Source organism: Thamnophis elegans, chromosome 13, assembly GCF_009769535.1.
Source record: "Thamnophis elegans isolate rThaEle1 chromosome 13, rThaEle1.pri, whole genome shotgun sequence".
Taxonomy (NCBI): domain Eukaryota; kingdom Metazoa; phylum Chordata; class Lepidosauria; order Squamata; family Colubridae; genus Thamnophis; species Thamnophis elegans.
In genome coordinates this window covers 16,632,626-16,651,120 of record NC_045553.1, presented here as the reverse complement: position 1 = coordinate 16,651,120, position 18,495 = coordinate 16,632,626, and the positions used below count along the sequence as shown (strand labels likewise).

Below are 18,495 nucleotides of genomic sequence, written 5' to 3'. Positions count from 1 at the left end.
GAGGCTACACATGAACGTGTCGGCTTCTCCATAAAATGCAACAGGTTAGCATTTTTGACCTGTTACAAACTCCCAATTTTTTCCCCCTGGAAGGGGAGGTTGGAGCACCAGCCCTAAGGAAGAGAGAAACCTGAGACATCTGCCCCTGCTATGCCATTTCCTCTGGATGTTCTCAACAGACAAGTAGGCTGTGGTCAGACAGCCAGAGCACCTGCAGCCAGACCCCTGCCCACATAACCTCTTCTACCACCCAGAGAAGGTCAGCCAATTGGGAATGATGTCCCCTCCCCAATCCCCCAAATGGCAACCTCCAATTTCCCTGTTGCAGATGTTCTTTGGCATAGCATGGCAACACATTCATCTTGCCTACCGACTGTTGTCTCTTGCAATGGGACCGCAGCTGGAAAAACTTAGTAAAAGGAAGAAGAGTTCTTTTCTGCTCAAATGGACCTGAGAATACAGGCCTCTTTGGCCAGAGGCTTGGGACATTTTCCCGTCTCCTGTGGGAAAAGCCTTCTTAGGTACAGGCACTGGCTGAATCTAGTTTACTGAGCAGCATACTAACAAGAGACTAACCCTTTCCACTGGCCAGAAGCAACACGTAGCAGTTGCAAAGAAAAAGTGAGTGTTTAAACCCTTAAAAGCTAGAACCATCTCCAACTCCATTTTCTTTTAGCGGTGCGGGACTAATTCCTATCTTTTGGGGACCCTGAAAATATTGAAAGATAACTTTAACTACTCTTATATTGTCAACTCAGCCTAAACTTGTGCCAGGTTTGCTCTCGTGCTGTGTGTGTGTGTTTGTGTGTGTGTGTGTGTGTGTGTAGGATAGCCAGAGAGATACACTCTTTGTTATCAAGACTGCCTTAAGATAGTACAGTAGTTACTGGATGCTTCTCCTCTCTCCAAGGATCCCTGCTGCTGGAGACATGCATCTTTGCACCACTAAGGAAGAGAATGCCCAGTCAGATGATAATTTTGGTGGCTCAGTATCTGGAAGTCAAGATGGTTTCTACTGGGTTGGTAGCATTTAGGAGATGTTGCCATTCAATTACCAGATACATAAGCCCAGCCAATCTGATATTAGCTTTGAGGTCCAGGCATTTTGCAGGTTCCTGATCTGGAGCCACCATCATTGTTTACACAAGCCTTCCTAATATATTCCACCTGCTTCAGTTGGTGCCATCCATTCCCTAGGTTCCACAGAGCCTTCAGAGCCACCGTACAACCTGGTTGATAAGCAAGATCCACTCCTGATAGATCCTGATTCCAGCACTGCTCCTCCCTCCATTGGGTGGCATTTCCTGGGGCCGGCTAGTGCCTTGCTTGGCACCATTCTATGGACAGCAATCGAAGGTTCATCTGGCCCTGAAACTGAACTGGGCCCATGACACTGAGTCCAGAGCCACGGTTGTCATATTTTGTGAACTTGCCAGTATCACAAAGGGTCTAGATGGACCATTGACTTATCTGAAGCGTCGTTTTCAGGGCGCTGCAAAGGAGAGTCCAAGCAAGCAATGGGTTAAATACAGCCAAACTGCCCAGAACTGAATTGAAACTTTAAGCCACGCCTCTGGTGCTGATTATCTTCAGATTTTTTCAATGAAGACATGGAACTGTTGCGCGCTGAGAAGTCCAACACTGGATCCAATATACTCTCAACAATAAACAAGTCCAACTAGAACTGCCAACCTTGAACTGAGAACAGCGGAACTAGACCCACGGGTGGGGTGGACTCTCTTTCACAGTGCCCTGAAAACGACCCTTCAGGTAAGTCAATGGTCCTTTTCCAGGGCACTGCTCAGGAGAGTCCAAGCAAGGGACATACCCAAGCTAAATGTTACTAGGGCGGGAAGCAGTAGCAGTCAGGGTCTCTCCGCTGGTATGAATGCCCTGAAGAACTCACCTCCCAAAGGCCCCTTCCACTGAAGCAAACTTGTCCAACTTATAATTCCGTACGAACGGAGATAACGAGGTCTAGGTGGCCGCCCTGCAAATTTCTTCAATCGGTGCCCAAGTCGCCCAGGCTGCCATGGTGGCAGCGCTCCTAGTAGAATGTGCCATGATGCGACTAGGCACCGGTTTGGACTGCAGGACATGAGCGAGGGCAATGCAGGCCCTAAGCCACCCACCGATTGTAGACAAAGACACCTTCCTGCCCTGGGAAGATGGTTGGAAGGAAACGAAGAGCGATTCAGAGCGATGAAAACTAGCAGTACGCTTGATGTACCTGCGGAGCGTCCTGCGGACATCCAGCTTGTGCCAGCGTTTCTCTCTGGGATGTGTGGGATGCGGGCAGAAATCTGGGAGGATTACTTCCTGAGCCTGGTGGAACCAGGAATTAATCTTAGGTATGAACGACGGGTCCAGTCTGAGGATTACCCTGTCCTGTTGAATCAGGCACAAGTCCTCATGGACAGACAGGGCAGCCAGCTCAGAAATACGCCTTGCAGAAGTGATGGCAATTAGAAAGGCGGTCTTAAATGTCAAATATCCGGAGAGGTTCAAACGGGGACTCGATAAGAGCACGTAGGACTACGGTAAGGTCCCAAGTTGGATATCTGTGAACCGCTGGGGGGCTCAGGTTAGTAGCCCCCCCTCCTGAGAAAACTGCGGATGGTGGGATGACGACCGAGTGAAGACTGTCCGTCAGAAGCCAGGATGGTGGAAAGCGCTGCCACCTGATGGCGAAGAGTGTTGGGTGCCAAACCCTTGTCAAGGCTGTCTTGCAGGAAGTCCAGGATGACAGGAACGGGCGGAAAAACCAACCGACGAAGTCCCTCCAGGTAGCGTTGTAGATCCGGATCGTGGAGGGGTGTTGTGACGCCTGGATGGTGCAGATCATCTTGGTCGAAAGGCTGCCCTGCTCAGGAGAGCCCTCTCAAGTGCCAGATGGCTAGCTGTAGCCACTGGGGCTCCGGATGTTGAAGGGCCCCCTGGCTGAGGGAGATCTCCTGCGGCGGGATCCACCAAGGGGGCTTGATGACAAGACTCACCAGGTTCGCAAACCAGGTTCTCCTGGGCCAGAACGGCGCCACCAGTAGTATCTCCGCTGCCTCCGACAGGATCTTCCGGATAACTCAGGGAAGTAGAAGTAATGGTGGGAAGGGGTAGAGCAGTTCCCGCGGCCAAGGGCAGTGCAAGGCATTGACCCCCTCAGCATGTGGGTCATGAAATCTCGTGAAAAACCTGGGAAGGTGCGAGTCGGACGCTGTGGCGAACAGGCCTATCTGCGGAGAACGAAACCTCTGGGACATGCGCTGGAACAGGCGGATGCAGGCGCCACTCCGAGTGGTCGACCGTGGCCCTGCTCAATCAGTCTGCTTGGGTGCTGGTCATGCCAGAAATGTGCTCCGCCTGTATGGACAGGAGGTGCTTCTCCGCCCACCGACCTAGGATGTCGGCCTCTGACATCAGGGATCTGAAGCGCATGCCCCCCTGGCAGTTAATGTGCGCCTTTGTCGCGACATTGTCCGTCAACACCCTCACATGACGCCCTTGAATGCCGGTCTGAAAATGAAGAAGAGCAAACCGGACCGCCCTCAGCTCCAGCCAGTTGATGCTGTGAGAGGCTTCGGTTGGGGACCACCTGCCCTGAGCAAGCTGATTGTGGAAATCCCCCCCCCTCAACCGTACAGGCTGGCGTCCATCGTGATGGTGAGCCGGGTCGGCTCCTTGAACGGGGATCCCTTCATCAGAGCTGGAGACATCCACCATCTGAACGAATGACGTACCTTTATGGAGATCGGAATGAGTCTTGTTGAGCTGCTCTCGTTGGCCCTTTGGTAAGGGAGGAGGGGCCATTGGACGGGATGAGAATGGAGCCTTGCCCACGGAACGATGGACAGGCACGAGATCATTTTGCCTAGGAGCTGTGAAAGTTGAACAACCTTGGCTTGGGGAGACCGCTGCACCTGTGCGACTCTTTCCTTGAGGCTTGCCATTCGCTCCGGTGATAGGAAGACCTGGCAGGCGACGGTGTCGATGATGGCTCCTAGATGTTGCAGCCTGGTTATTGGATGAAGATGACTCTTCTCCAAGTTTATGAAAAAACCATGAGCTTGAAGTACCTGCATCGTGTACTCTAGGTCCCGGACCACCTGCTGGGGCGATGACTGGATGAGGACATCGTCCAGGTAGCAGGGTAGCCTCACCGGATGGGATCTGAGGAAAACCGCCACTGCCGCGAAGATCTTCGTAAATGTCCTGGGGGCCGACAACAGGCCAAACAGCAGGGCCCGGTACTGGTAGTGCTGACTGGCGTAGGTAAACCGCAGGTACCGGCGGTGGGCTTTGCGGATGGGTACGTGGAGGTAGGCCTCTGTAACATCTATGGAGATCAAGATGTCTCCCGGCCTGATGCAGCCCAGGATAGATTGTAGGGACTGCATCTTGAACCTCCGGTAGGTTATGTGATAGTTTAACCTTTTTAGATCTAGGATCCCCCTCCACCCCCCGGAGTTTTTGGGGACCAGGAACAGGATGGAGTAAAACCCTGTCCCTTCCTGCCCTGCTGGGACTGGCTCTATGGCCCTGATCTCCCTGAGATGCCTGATCTTCTGCTCCATGAGAGCCCGTTTGACCGGACACGAGGGAACAGGGCACCTGATGAAGTGACGGGGAGGGAGGGAAAGGAATTCCAAGGTGAGACCCAGTCGGATTGTTTGTAGGACCCACTGATCCGACGTGATCTGCTCCCACTGGGCGTGGAACAACCGGAGACACCCTCCTATGGGAGCTGACCTCAGTTAGTCACTTGTACCTCCTGAAGGGACGGGAACCAGACCCCCCCCCTGAAAGGGACGTCTGGAGTAGTGCTGTTGGTGACCTCTGTCTCAGAATGACTGATGGTCCTGGGACCTATCAGCCTGCTGAGAAAACGACCGACGGGATGGAGCAGAACTGGAAGAGGGCTCCGTGTTCTGAAAGGCTGCCTCCTGTAGGAGTAGGGACCCTTCCTGTCGGATTTCTTAGTAACTGACGTCATCACCTTCTTTTTGTCCTTGTTTTCCACTAGGACTGGGTCCAAGACCTCCCCGAAAAGCTTGTCTCCCTTAAAGGGAGCAGAGACCAGCTTCCACTTGGAATGCATGTCCACGTTCCAGTGCCTGAGCCACAAGAGACGCCTGGTAGTGACATTGGACGCCAGGGCCCGAGAAGCGAACTTGGCCGCGCTCAGGGTGGCATCGGTGGTATACTCTGTGGCCGCCATGATCTTATTTATATCCTGCCTTAATTTGGTATCTCTGACCGGAATTTATGTTAATAATTGTCTCAACCAGAGAAGAGCAGCTCTGGAAAGGAAAGAGGCCAAGGCAGATGTTTTAATCGCCCATGCGGTTGCCTGATGCGTCTTGTGGCAGGCGTGTTCAGTTTTCTTGTCCTCAGCCTTGAGGTCCTCCAGTAAATCAGGTGGGAGTACAGAGGTTGAGGTAAGGGCCGCCACAGGAGGATCGATTGGGGGCAGCTTAAGCAAATCCTCCAGGCTGGCATCTACCGTGTACAGCTTTTTATCATTGCTACTGGGGGTAGCCATGGTGGCTGGTTGTGCCCAGTGCTTTTGAACCATATTAAGAAAGAGCTTGGGAGTAGGCACAATCTCCTGAGCCGAAACAGGCTCCTCAAAAAGGTCCCCAGACAAGTCATCTGGGTCAGCAATCGCCTGAGCTGGTGGGATTGACCCCAAGCGGGTTGCCATTTTATCCTTATCCAAAATGGTTTTGAAATTGGAAAGTTTAAATAGGCCTGAGAACGTAGGTTTTTCGGTAGCACCACCTTCATTCCCAGAAAACTCAGCTTCCTGCCTAGGCAGAATGTCCTCCTCCCAGTCCGAATCCTCGGTACCCATAGAGGAATGGGGGGACTGCGATGTAAGGGGGGGGGGGGGAGATGCAGCTCTGGGAGTGGCTTGGAGCTGGAGATGTCAGGTCTTGCAGGTGCGCTTGCCCTTGTGTTGCATGCCCGCTTCAATGCCCTGGGAGATAGCTCTATTAATAACCTCCTGCATCTCTGCCGAAAGGTTGGGCCCTTGATCGTCAATGGGACAAACCCTAGGGTCGGGCCTAGGAGGTGGATGTTGTGGGGCCAAGGGCCCTGCGGCTGGGCCTTCCTCCAGATCCGAAGGACATGCAAAGAGATCAGCCTGATCTGCCATTGAAGGGCCTGGGGATATTGCCATGGCCAGGGAAGCCGTGGGTGAAAATTCCTGGCCCTCCTCTTCACTATCCGATATGGGGTGTACTTGAGCTGGTGGAACCTCCATGGAGGGCTCCTCAGGAGTCACCGAATAAGAGGCTTGGCCCTGATGCTGGGCCTTGGAAAATTGTTTTTCTAGGGCCTTTTGGCAGCGCAATGCGTCCTTATACGGTCCTGATCCCTGCTTAGGCCGGGGTCTGGAATATGGCTTAGTGCCCCTGATGGCCTCCCTGGCAGCCATGCCGGCCTGCCTTGAGAAGGCCCTGGAAGATACCCCCCATTTGGCCAGGGTCTTTGGGGACCTGATCAGCCATGATGGTAATATTGGGCCTAACTGAGAAAGGTAGGGACCACCTCCACTCACCACCTCGCAGCTGCGGCATGCGGTTTAAAGCGAAAACGAAACCGGCAGATGGTCCAAAATGGCAGCCGGATCTCACTGACGCCTCAGCATTTAAAGTTGCCGCCAGTCCTGGGAGAGAGCCCTGAGGAGCCGCACCGCATGCCGGCCTCTAAAAGGCACGGATGGCGGCAACAGAGCCCTCAGCAGGGATTCCCCCCACAGTGGGTGGGGGGGGGCTGCGGCAGCGCTGGCATCGGCATTCCGACCCACGCGTTTCCCCAACAGCTGCCTGTGTCCCCAATGGCGCCTGAGAGAGACCAGGACACCGGGAGAACAAGGGGTAGGAAAGGCCAAATTGTGGGAAGAAAATGTTATTGCCCACCAAGCCTGCTCGAATTTAAAGACACCAATTATTTTCCTCACGTTAAAACTCAATGGAGAGTCCAAGCAATCTATTAGAATTGAAGAGAAACTCAAAGCGTGTCCACTGGGCTAGCTGAATTGAAAAAAAACTGAAGATAATCAGCACCAGAGGCGTGGCTTAAAGTTTCAATTCAGTTCTGGGCAGTTTGGCTGTATTTAACCCATTGCTTGCTTGGACTCTGAGCAGCGCCCTGGAAAACAATATTTCTCAACCTTGGTAACTAGAAGATCGGTGGACTTCAATTCCTAGAATTCCCCAGTCTGGGGAATTCTGGGAGTTGAAGTCCACCAATCTTCTAGTTACCAAGGTTGAGAAACACCAATCTAGATGCTAAGGTCACTCTCAGTCCTCTGAAACTTAAAGTGTGCTCCTGACGCAGGGATATTTTATTTCACCCAAGTGCAGGATTTCTATGGGACCTCTAGATTTCAGTGAATTCCAAGGTGTCCCACACGGGCTACTATCCCAAAGGTGCTTTTTCAAGAGGCAACTGGGTTTTCTCAGTTTTCTGTACGTGTTTTTCCTGTATGTCAGAAAAAAGATAACTAATAAAGAGAACAAATGTCAGCTAGCCTGCTGCTTGCTGGAAATGGACAGAGGCAGCCCTGACAAAAATGTATAATTGCTATTGGTAACAATATACAATAATTCAATCCTTAAGTTTATCATTAATATCAGACAGTATAGAAGCATTATTTCATCTTTTCCTTTTTAGAACAGAAGCTTCAAAAATAAATAACAATGGCCAAATCTGTCTCTTAAAATGAGGTTTTCCATTTACACAACTTTATTTCTCTACTGAAACCGGTGCTTGACAGAACGGAAGCTCTTCCAAAGGTTACAGATTCTATCTTTTGGCAATTGAGTTCAACATCACCCTAACTTTCCTAAATGATTGCTCTGTGACCTAGAGCTGCCCTTTGGACAGACGCAGGACCGCCCGCCATTTGCCTGGGTGAAGAAACAGGAAGACAAAGGAGTTACTCACCATCCGCTGTTCCTGAGAGGACATACAGTGCACAGATTTTTGGATTATCATAGTACCCCTGCGGAAAGCAACAGAGAGTTGATGAATTCCTTTGTTACCCCTTATTTCTTTGAGAGAGCCAATCTTTAACAATGGTACAGATTTGGGGCTTCCCAATGAGGCATTATGGCAGCTCTGTAGAAAAATTCAACAGCCCAGGCTCTCAGGGGTTGTTAACAGCCCACACAGTTGTCCAGTTTAGGATAGTACTGGAAGAAATTGAATTCGGATTTCCAGCCAGCTATCTGTTGGATTTTTTAAAGTACATGTAGTCCTTGATTTACAATAATTCACTTAGTGACTATTTGAAGTTAAAATGGCACTGAAAAAAGTGACTTATGACCAATATGTACACTAAAGGCTCTGCACCAGAGACAAATTCCTTGTGTTGGCCAATAAAGAGTTCAGTTCAGTTCTGTTCTATTCTGTTCCATTCTATTCCAAAACGCCAGAAGGCCAGACAAGGAATAATGAATGGAAACTGATTCAACCTGGAAATAAGGAGAAATTTTCTGGCAGTGAGAACAATCAACCCATGGAAAAGAAGTTGCATTCAGAAGTTGTGGGAGCTTCATCACTGGAGGCTTTCAAGAAAAGCCAGGACTGCCATCTGTCAGAAATGGTGTAGGGTCTCCTGCTTGGGTGGGGGGTTGGACTAAATGACCTACAAGGTCCCTTCCAATTCTGTTAATCTGTAATTCCATGATCATCATTTTTAACTGCCCCATCTAGCAAAGTCAATGGGGGAAGCCAGATTTGCTTAATGACCATATGATTCACTTAATAACTCTGGCAAAAAGGTTCTAAAATGGGACAAAACACACTTTCCATTGCTTAGCAACAGAAACTTTGGGCTCAATCTATGCATCCAAGAAAACGCCACTGTTTTTTTAAAAGGGCTACATTCTGTTTTTCAACTGGATGGCTATAAAGGAAACAATCTATCACGACATCCATGTGTGCATATGCTTGTCCACGTTCATGTACTCAAGAGATCACAGGAACAAAGTCAGACTTCATGCAGCTTTGCAATCTCAGCAGAAGTAACAGAGGGAGGAGTTTTTTGGGCAAAGAGATGAAGACCAATGGTAACCTTTCTACAGGACAGAGGGTGCAATTTCTCATCCTATGTCACTGGCCAAAATATGCTGCCCTGGGCTCTGCATGGAAGTCTGTCAGACCTGCCCCAGGAAAGAAAGACCCTTGACTCCATTTGATGAAAGTGATAGGTTCTTTTGGATGGAAATGTCTGTGCATCTCATGAAGTGAATATTGCTGAAACCCTGCCCACCCGCCAGCCCACACCCTTCCTCTGTTTTTGGCCACCCTGCACTCTATTTTCAGTCTCCGCAAAAGAGGTCAAAAAAGGGATACACAGAGGCCAAAAACGGGTGGTGCAGAGGCTGAAAATGGGAATGCATCTTAGGGAGCAAAAAATATTGTAAATTTCCCAAGCTAAAAGGATACAAAATGTTTCCCTGCATCCCAGCCTTCCCCCTCATGACCAGCCTGTCTTCGTCCAATGAAGATTCGTTTAGGTGTTTTGAGAATGCTGAGTGTTTTGGGAAATCCACATTCTTTCTCTGGAAGCATGGCCTTCAGCACTGGCACAAACTGGTTCTGAGCTACTCTATTCTTCGTCAAGCTGTCATTCCCCTCTCTCTAATTGCCATCACATAGCCATACATGTTTATTTCCCATTTGTTTCCCCCATGGCCCCCCTCCCTCCTAGACTTTGACTCCTAGGATGCCAGGAGGCACCAAGCCAAAGTCTGTGAAGGCACATGCCATGGCTACCATTCTGCTTCTAGCTTTGCATTGCACCTTGCCAGACTGTCATTTGCCACCAGGAAAGGGAGGGGGGGGGAAACATGTAATGTGGGTGGATAAGGACATGGGGGGAGGGGGGATGAAGCCGGCCCTGCCCTGACAGTGAATCACACCAATCCAGTACAAGGTCAGCCAAAAGAATGCAGAATGGAGAAGACATGTTCCTTTCCTAAACAACCTGAGAACTTCTAATTGGACATTGACTGATAACAGGGGAGTGGCCTGGCGAAAAAAGGAACCTAACTGCATCCTTTTCACTCCAAGCTAACAGATTCTGCCTTGCTCTAATCTGTAACCAGCTTGTTCTTGGTAAAGTATACTCTTGAAAAAAAGAATGAGCCAGGAGCTAATTAACATTAACTGGAACCAAGTGCTTGATCTCCACAAGTAGATGATTATGTCTAAGAGCCGTGGTGGCGCAATGGTTAGAGTGCAGTACTGCAGACTACTGCTGACTGCCAGCTGACTGCAATTTGGCAGTTCAAATCTCACCAGGCTCAAGGTTGACTCAGCCTTCAATCCTTCTGAGTTGGGTAAAATAAGGACCCAGACTGTTGGGTGCAGCAGGCTGACTCTGCCAACCGCTTAGAGAGGGCTGTAAAGGACTGTGAAGTAGTATATAAGTGCTATTGCTATGTTAGGACCTCTTATCTTCTATTATTTGATTATCCACTCAGGAGAGGGAAGATGTTTCAAAATTTGAATCTGAATTTGGAAGATTTGATGTGACAGCCCATTCATTCTGCAAAAGGAGTTTTGAATTATTTTTAAAACTGAGTTATGAATGGTCTAAAAAATCCAAACCCTGACAAAGCCGAGGAGCAAGGCGATCAGGGACAGAGACAGTGTCTCATTAAGGCACCCATGTCGACAAAGGGACTTGCTGATGCCAAGTCTCTGCAAGGCTCTGGTATGAAAGTGGCCTCTGCACCTCAGAAGCGGAGTTCCGTCCCTCCCAAAAGGAACAATAACAGGTATGTGGTTCCCTCAGCTCCTCTGCCTGCACAGGATGGGGACATGGCCGATCTTCGGAAGGGGAAAAGGTCTTAGGCAATTTTCCTTCCTGCATGTTTTTGTTTTTTTTACCTTGACAAACTCAATGTTAAGCTTTCCTGTGAAGGTAGAAACCTCTCCCTGCACACTCAGCTTCCCCTTCTTGATGCTGATGGGAATAATCTCATCGTGGGCAGTGCTGTGTCCCACTCTGTCAAAGATGTCCAAGTCCTTCACCACCATGTGGCCGTTCAGACGCACGTCAAAAACCTGCAAGTTGAAAAGGAGACAGAACTGCTATCATCACATTAGGAAACGGACCTGGCCCGGCCCAGGTGAGTTTTCAAGCTGCTCAAAATTCTCTCTGTGGAGAATGGAATGGCCACCCACCCATCGACACGCTTTGATGAGGAATCTTGCATAACTCAGGCCACTGTGAGTTGCTCTCAATAAATGTTGCACCAATGGAAACCTTATTTTATTAACACCATTTTGAGATGGTGCCAACATGGGGAGTTGCTAATTGGACAGAAGGGTATACCCACTCACTGGTAACATAAACAAGACAAGTACCTTTAGACAGATAGTCAGAACTGAAGTTTAAGGTGGTTTCCCCTCCACAGCTCCAAAGTGGAACACTCTACAGTCCAAGGGAAAACGTCAGGGTGGCAGCCCAATCCACACCTCTTGGGATGCCCCCTCCAGCTCCACCAATCTTTTGCTGATGCCTTTCAAATGTTCATTCACAAAAAAGGCTGACCTCCCAGGAGGACTTTTTTTCCTTTCTTACCTTCTGCTGCGACTGTGCAAAATAGACTTCAGCGAACTTCAGCACCAGGACATAGTCGCCCTCTTCCTTGATAGGGACTTCGTAGCCAAAGGTTTCTTCGTTGTAGCGTTCCGTCTGGTAGAGAATTTGATCCTCAGGATTGGAGCGCAAGATGGGCAGTTTCATGCCATAATCGGAAGCTGCAATTCCAATAAATACATTTTTCTTCTAAGCATAAGGCAAGTTTACCTTTGCCCATGGGAGGGTGGCACCAAACAAGTCTTCAGCTTCCCCTTCCCTCCCCTTCTTCTTCTCCCAGACCTTAAGGCATGGGCCGCATTATGTGTCCTAGACCACATCCAGGATAAACTATACGGTATAGTCAATGTATATAAATAACAAACTTCCTTTTTTAATCTTTATATAATCTCATGGAGCCGTGTTAACTAGCTGCTCAGGGCTTCATGCGACTTGTAGGCTGGACACCCCTGCAAAGCTTAAGGAAAGAATCCACTGATCAAAGGGGACACACACACAGACACACACACACGGAGGCCAGGAACACAGAGAGCTAACTTGAAAGCCATCTGCAGAAGGTATCCCAAGAGTTCTGCCAGTGACGTTGGCTCAGGATCTACTGGCCTAATTCCCAGTGACATGTGGCAGATCAACAAGGACTTCCTACTTTCGGTAGCTTAACAAAAACAGGAGCATTTTCTTCCCTCCTAAATTCAGCTGCTAAATTAAGAACTTTTTGACAAAACCAGGAAGTCATCGGTGGGGAGGGAGCTTCAAACTCTGGAACAGTACTGGAAACAAAGTCCCATGCGGAGCACGTCTTTAGCTGCGCTCAGTCCACGTTTGTGAGCTACCACTCTCCCCCCCCCCAGGATCCACTTGGTGGATCTCGGGATGGGAACTAAGAAATAAAATGCTTCCAGGTCTGCTCAATATTGGGATTTCATTTCTGGAGAGAAACTGATACAGCTGTGCTTGCTTCTCTCTGCAATGCAAGCCCTTACATCTTTCAGGTTGCAAAACTAAGATATCTTGAATTGGTGGTACAGGCAGCCCTTGAGTTAAGACCAGTCACTTAGTAGCTCTTCAGAGTTATGATGGGCACCCCTAGAGCAACTTACAACCCAGATATGAAGTTCTGACACTCTCCCTGCAGTCATGTGATGATATTTTGGTTGCTCAGCCCCTCCCCCCTGTATTCACAGCTGCTTGGGGTATCCTGTGGTCACGTCATTGCAGTTTAGGTTTTTGGCTGAAACCCAGCATTGGTTCTGGTTTCCAGAAAACAAAGTCCATTGTTCTTTTGGGTGGGGAAAACCTGGAAGCTTTCAGATGCGCCAATATGACATTTCTAATAAAATGGAACTTTGAGGAAACTCAACCCTCGGAGTCTTCTTTCGTTGAGTTACTTGGAACCCTGACAAATGGATTCATTTAATATCCATGGGATTCTCTTAATGACTGCAATGATTCTCTTAATGACTGTCACAAAAGATTGTAAAATTGAGGATAGTCACAGCGACCCACTAATGATTGGCACGACTTATGACTGTAATTCATGAGGTTGTAAGTCAAGTATTACCTGTTTATTAGTAGCAGACTACTATATATTTTCAAACCACTTTGATGTTGTAATTCTTTCCATTGGGCTATTTTAAGTGTTTATGTGATGTTTTATGCATTCCATGATTTAAATTCCAAGACGAGAACTTCTCACGAGTTCTGTGACAGATGGGCAGAAGAGATCTGCAATGAAGTCTGCCATTTTGCACAGCTGACTTCTCATGTGTCGCTTGTTTGTTCTGCATGTGGAAGGGAGGGAGGGAGGAGAAAGGAACCAAAAAATAACAAAAGCCACTTCAGCCACCGATTGCCCAGAAGAACTAACATTAGGCTCTGTAAAGGTTATGACTTGAGGTCAAAATGTCTAACCTCAGCCTGATTACAGCCAAGCAGAAGCCTTCATTCAACCTTTTGGCATAAAAATCCCTGTAATTTCTGTGAGAAATGATAAGTATCTCAATGACAGAAGTCATGTCTCCTTTCCATGGATTTCTGCTAAAGGCAAATCATTCCACATATGCCCCCCATTTAGGATGCTTAGCTCTCCTCCCTGAAAGAGCCCAGAGTAAAGTCATGGCAAAATTCAAGCAGGATTGAAGCAAAAGTTGAGTTCCTATGTGTTTTTTAAGAAGATGTTTGTTAAGAGTTTCTTAAGCACGCCCTTTTCCAGAAACAGGGCCATGTAAGTACAGAGGAGTTTCCTTCCATTTGCAATGTTAAAATAATCTGCAATTCAGCTATTTAAAGTTTAGAAACACAAGAGGTTTCTTTCCCTAATAAATGAACTAGCTGAAATTAAAACCTGAGAATCACAAGCCACAAACCAGCCAGAAGCCCTGAACCTAAAAACGTTCTCAAAGCAGCCAAACAGAAGGCATGCACGGAAAACCCCAGAACTCCTCCTGCATCTTACAGGCAGCAAAGCAAAGGGTAAAAGAATCTACACTAAGAGGAGGCACAAAACTTTCTCCTTCTTTCAGAAGCAAATGGGGATTATCTTGAAGACTACAAGTGAAAACTGCACTAAAACAGCCTTTCCATCTTTGGACTATGAATGTTGATTGCATTTATATTCTCAAAATATTGTGGTGGTCAAAAGGGAGCTAGATTTTGGTTGTGCTGTATTGATCACACAGTTGTCTGAAACTATAGATTGTAGTCCTTGACTGGTATCTATTTGAAGTTACAATGACACTGAAAATAGTGACTTTCAACTGGTCCTTGCACTGATGACCATTGCAGCATCCCTATGGTTGCAAAATTCAAGCACTTGGTGACTGGTATGTATTTACAGTGGTTGCAACATCCCAGGGCCATGGGACTATCGTTTGTGACTTTTCCACATAGCAAAGTTAGGAGGGAAGCTGGATTCACTTAACAAGTGCAGTGATTTATACAACCAGGGCAAAAAAAGAAAGTTTGGAAAATCAGCCACAACTCATTTAACAACTTTCCTGCTTAGCAATGGAAATGCTGGTCCCAATTGTGGTTATAAGCTGAGGACTAGCTGCATGGCTAGATCATGGAGGTGTCGTTTGGAGAGGCAACGTCAGAGCTTCACATTTGCTATGAGCCTGTCATGAACTATGGGAGCGGGGAAGGCTACAGACTCAACGTACCTTCCAGAGGCCCCATCTCAAAGTCTAAGCCTGGGAATGGAATGCAATAGCTTACCAACCAGCCCATCATTGAAGAGATTGTTCCCAAAACAATTATTTCAAATACAATTGGACAATGGGGACCAAGGGAGGCGAGTAACTGAATGGGGAAAGTTAACTGGGAAATTTTAGCCTGCAAACTTCAGATCTGGCTTTGCTATATTGTAATCCACTTGGCTTTTAAGTAAAAGTATATACCTTTCACTATAAATGGAGTCGAGGGTCTTTCTTAACTACAGGACTAAGCCAGGGTAGGTCTGACAGGCACTATGTGTGGGGAAACCTGTTCGGATTTATCTGCCGAACCCAGATACACTCACTTAGGGCAAAATGTGCTATCCAGCTTGGAAGCCATTCAAAGTCAGGAAAGAAATCTTCATTCCCAGGCAGTAAGACAAGAAGTTAGTCAGGAATGAAGTCAGTATGCTCCCGCCCTGGTTCTAGCTTCATCTACCAAACACAAGCAACACAATCCCAGACTGCAATGGAGGTGCAAATGGCTGATGAGCATCTTTGTTTAAAGTATGGTTACAGGACTTTCATGTGATAACAATATCAGTTGATAACAGAGCATTTCCAATTAACCACGAAGCTAATCTTTTTTGATCTACACTCTTCCTTCTCACACACACATAGGAGAACATCTCTTCAAAAACAATGCAGCTTTTATGAGACGTGGGCATGTCATCCAAAAGCAACAGCTGGTTTATATTTATATTTAAGCATCAATTATTAGAAGATTGACAGCTTTAGCACTCATCACTGAAGGTTCACTCACCCACAGTAGAGCATACAACATTCTCTAATCAAGAATTGCAAAACTGGATCTGAAGAATAGATAAGTAGGAGTTAAGCTTAAGACACCGCCTGGACTTTCCTTGAGCCAAAAATTCTCAACACTGCAGCAAGCTACAGATTAAAACAAAGTGTGTTGCAAGCTTAAAGTTCCCAGTGGGAGAAATGGTTATTCTCAGTGCACTTGCCAAGGCTCAGAAAAATCTGCCTAGAAACTCTTGCAAAGAAATGGCTCTGGGAATACCTGAAAGCAGGGAATCCTCTAACGGGCGATTCTCTACCCACGATGCAGAAAGACCTCCAAACAAGGATGAAATCTAATGGAGGAGGAATCTGATATAAACCATTAGCAAGTAATGAAAGCTGCCGGCTTAGTTGAAGATGACCTCTTCATCCAGTAACTTACAGGCAACCTATTAAAACAATTCATAACACCATAAAGATTAAATAACTGTGTTGATTGTTTGGATTTGAATTGTAGAGTTCCTAAGGTAAAACCTACACTTACTTTTAAAACAAGGGAAGGAAGAAACGACATGTTCACTAGTGTACAAAGTGCAGGGCATGGGAAGCAAGGGTCGCCCCCTCCCCTGACTTGCTCAGCCCCCCCTCCTGGAATTTTGTGTCCAATTCTGGCCCCACCACCCAAGCAGGACGGTGACAAACTGCAGGGCGCTCAGAGGACGGCTATCAATGTGGGGAAGGCCTGGAAACCAAATCTGGCGAAGACTGGATGAAGGGAGGGGGTATATTTAGCGTGCAGCACAGGCGGCTGCGAAGAGCTATGCTACAGCTCTTCAGGGGTCTCAGACCAGAACCAACAGACCGAAACTACAAGGAAACAGATTAGGGTTAGGTAAAAGAGGCAACAGAGGAAGAAGCTGCCTCATGAAATGGTGTGTTCCCTTCCGTGAAAAGAATTCAAACCGAGGCTGTATTGAATCTGATTCAAAAGCAATAGATCATCCTATACTATGGAGGATTTAAACTAGAGATCCATTCTAACTCCATGATTCTGGGGAGGAAGTTAGAAAAGATTCAAAATGCAAAGAATTAACATAGAAAATAGAGCCTTGTGTTCAGAACACAAGATAATTTATTCCAGGAAAAAATGAATATAGAAAATATTAATGGCCGTGAAATACACACACACAGTCAACTGTCCCACTCACTCATCTAGCAAAGAAAAACTCCTGGCCATCTGTTCTTGCCAAGAGTATACTTTACTGAAGTTAAGTAATGAAGCTGAAACTGAAATTTTCCTGTGCAAACAATACAAAGTAAATGTTCCTCCCCACCCCGCAGTTATCTGCAAATGTCCAATCAGGTGCCTGTATATTGTTCCGGAACAGGTTCTCGGTTCCCAGCTCTGAATATAGAAAGTTGACCTTGGCTGGCTGCAGCTTCTCAGAAGGCTCAGCTGAGCTTCCATTCCCCCCTTCTTCTTCCTCTCTTCTTCCTCTCTTCTTTCTTACAATCCAACCGTTCTCTCTGTTGCTAATATCCGGCTGTCAGTTCATAAAGCTTGGATAGGAGAGCTCTCTCTCTCTCTCACGCACGCACACGCACGAATAGATTTATATGGCCACCAACTCAGAATGACATTAAAAGTGAACAGTATAAAAATCCACCCCATGCTGTTATTATATATTGTTTTAAATTTAGATTATAAAAGACACAATCATCAGCTTGTCAGAATACAATTGTAAAGCCCTTTCCCAACTAAATAGTTCTCTGAAATAGGTTGAGAAGACTGTTTTAATTTATACTGTAAATACATTTTACTGTAAAATAACATAATATACACGGGAAAGACCAATCCCACCTCAGCACCAAGTAATTATTTCTGGCTCTTAATTTGGAGAATTAAGAATGCCCACTCCAAGTCCCTACTTGGCGTACGTGCATAGCTCGAGCCCCAGGTTGGAGCTTTGCCTGGCCTTCCTCTCCAGAAAAGCTCAGCAGAAAAGCCTTGGCAAGCCCCACAGTTAACACTGATTGTCTCAGCTCAGGAGTAACTGAGAGAGAAATGGACCTGAGTGGCCCCAAAGCCATCTTTTTATTGGGACAGAGATGGCACTGCCACAAGCAGCCTTCCCTCCCAGCTGGTGGCATCTGAGTAAACGCAGCCCACTCTTGGCCTGAGCGCAGCCCCTTCTGCTCCTCCTGGGCAGCAGGTGGTCTAGCCATGATACTTTGAACAGTCATTACACAACAGTGCTGAAGAATTGCCATTCTTTCCCCAATTTTACTTTTTCTCTTTTATTGCTCCAGATTACAAACCAGAGAAAAGTAGCATAGAAACACAGGAAGCAAAACAATTGAAAATTCCCTTTTCTCACAGCTGGAATCCCAGAAAATTCACTGGACTTCCAAACCTTAAGGCTAAAATGAGGCAGAGAGTGGGAAGCAGATCAAGGGCCTGCTCAGAGCTGCAGCAGTCAGCTGGAGAAAAGCGATATTCACCTGGGAAGAGGCAACTGGGACATATCCATGGATTGTACAGTATACAAGCAGATCTTCTCCAAACACCCTCTTTGCAAAAGCCAAACTCCTTGAGGGTTTGATTGAGAAAAGACACAGTCCAATCGTCTACCGCCACAAAATAACAGAATATTGCAACAAGCTTAAGCCTGAAATACTTTTTATAGTCTTGTGGCAAAGTCCAGATTTTGCAAGCCAACGTTTCCCAACCTGGTAACTTTCAAATGTGTTGATACCTTAAATTACAGCTAACATAAAGAAGACAATCTAAATACAGTAAGAGCTTAACATAGGGAGAATCATTGTTTTGACATCAAAGGGCAATTTGGAAAGGGCAACACAGAAAATGCATGGAATGGAGGTTTGTTTTAATGTATCTCACATATTGATTTTGAA

General features: G+C 47.1%; 1 protein-coding gene across 2 annotated transcripts in view; it reads right to left on the bottom strand.

Moving 5' to 3' along the window:
* The window catches only part of MLEC (malectin), a 31,613-nt gene that overhangs the window by 5,529 nt on the left and 7,589 nt on the right, over window positions 1–18,495 (bottom strand). Inside the window, exons 1-4 of one of the 2 annotated variants that reach the window (XM_032229107.1) lie at window positions 18,082–18,271; window positions 11,603–11,781; window positions 10,906–11,082; window positions 7,951–8,008 (exon numbers count right to left, since the gene is read on the bottom strand). In XM_032229107.1, coding sequence (XP_032084998.1) covers window positions 7,951–8,008; window positions 10,906–11,082; window positions 11,603–11,767 — 400 coding nt within the window. In that variant the 5' untranslated portion in view covers window positions 11,768–11,781; window positions 18,082–18,271. Of the gene's footprint in view, window positions 1–7,950; window positions 8,009–10,905; window positions 11,083–11,602; window positions 11,782–18,081; window positions 18,272–18,495 lie in introns of those variants that run through there. The other variant, XM_032229105.1, reaches the window with a different exon arrangement.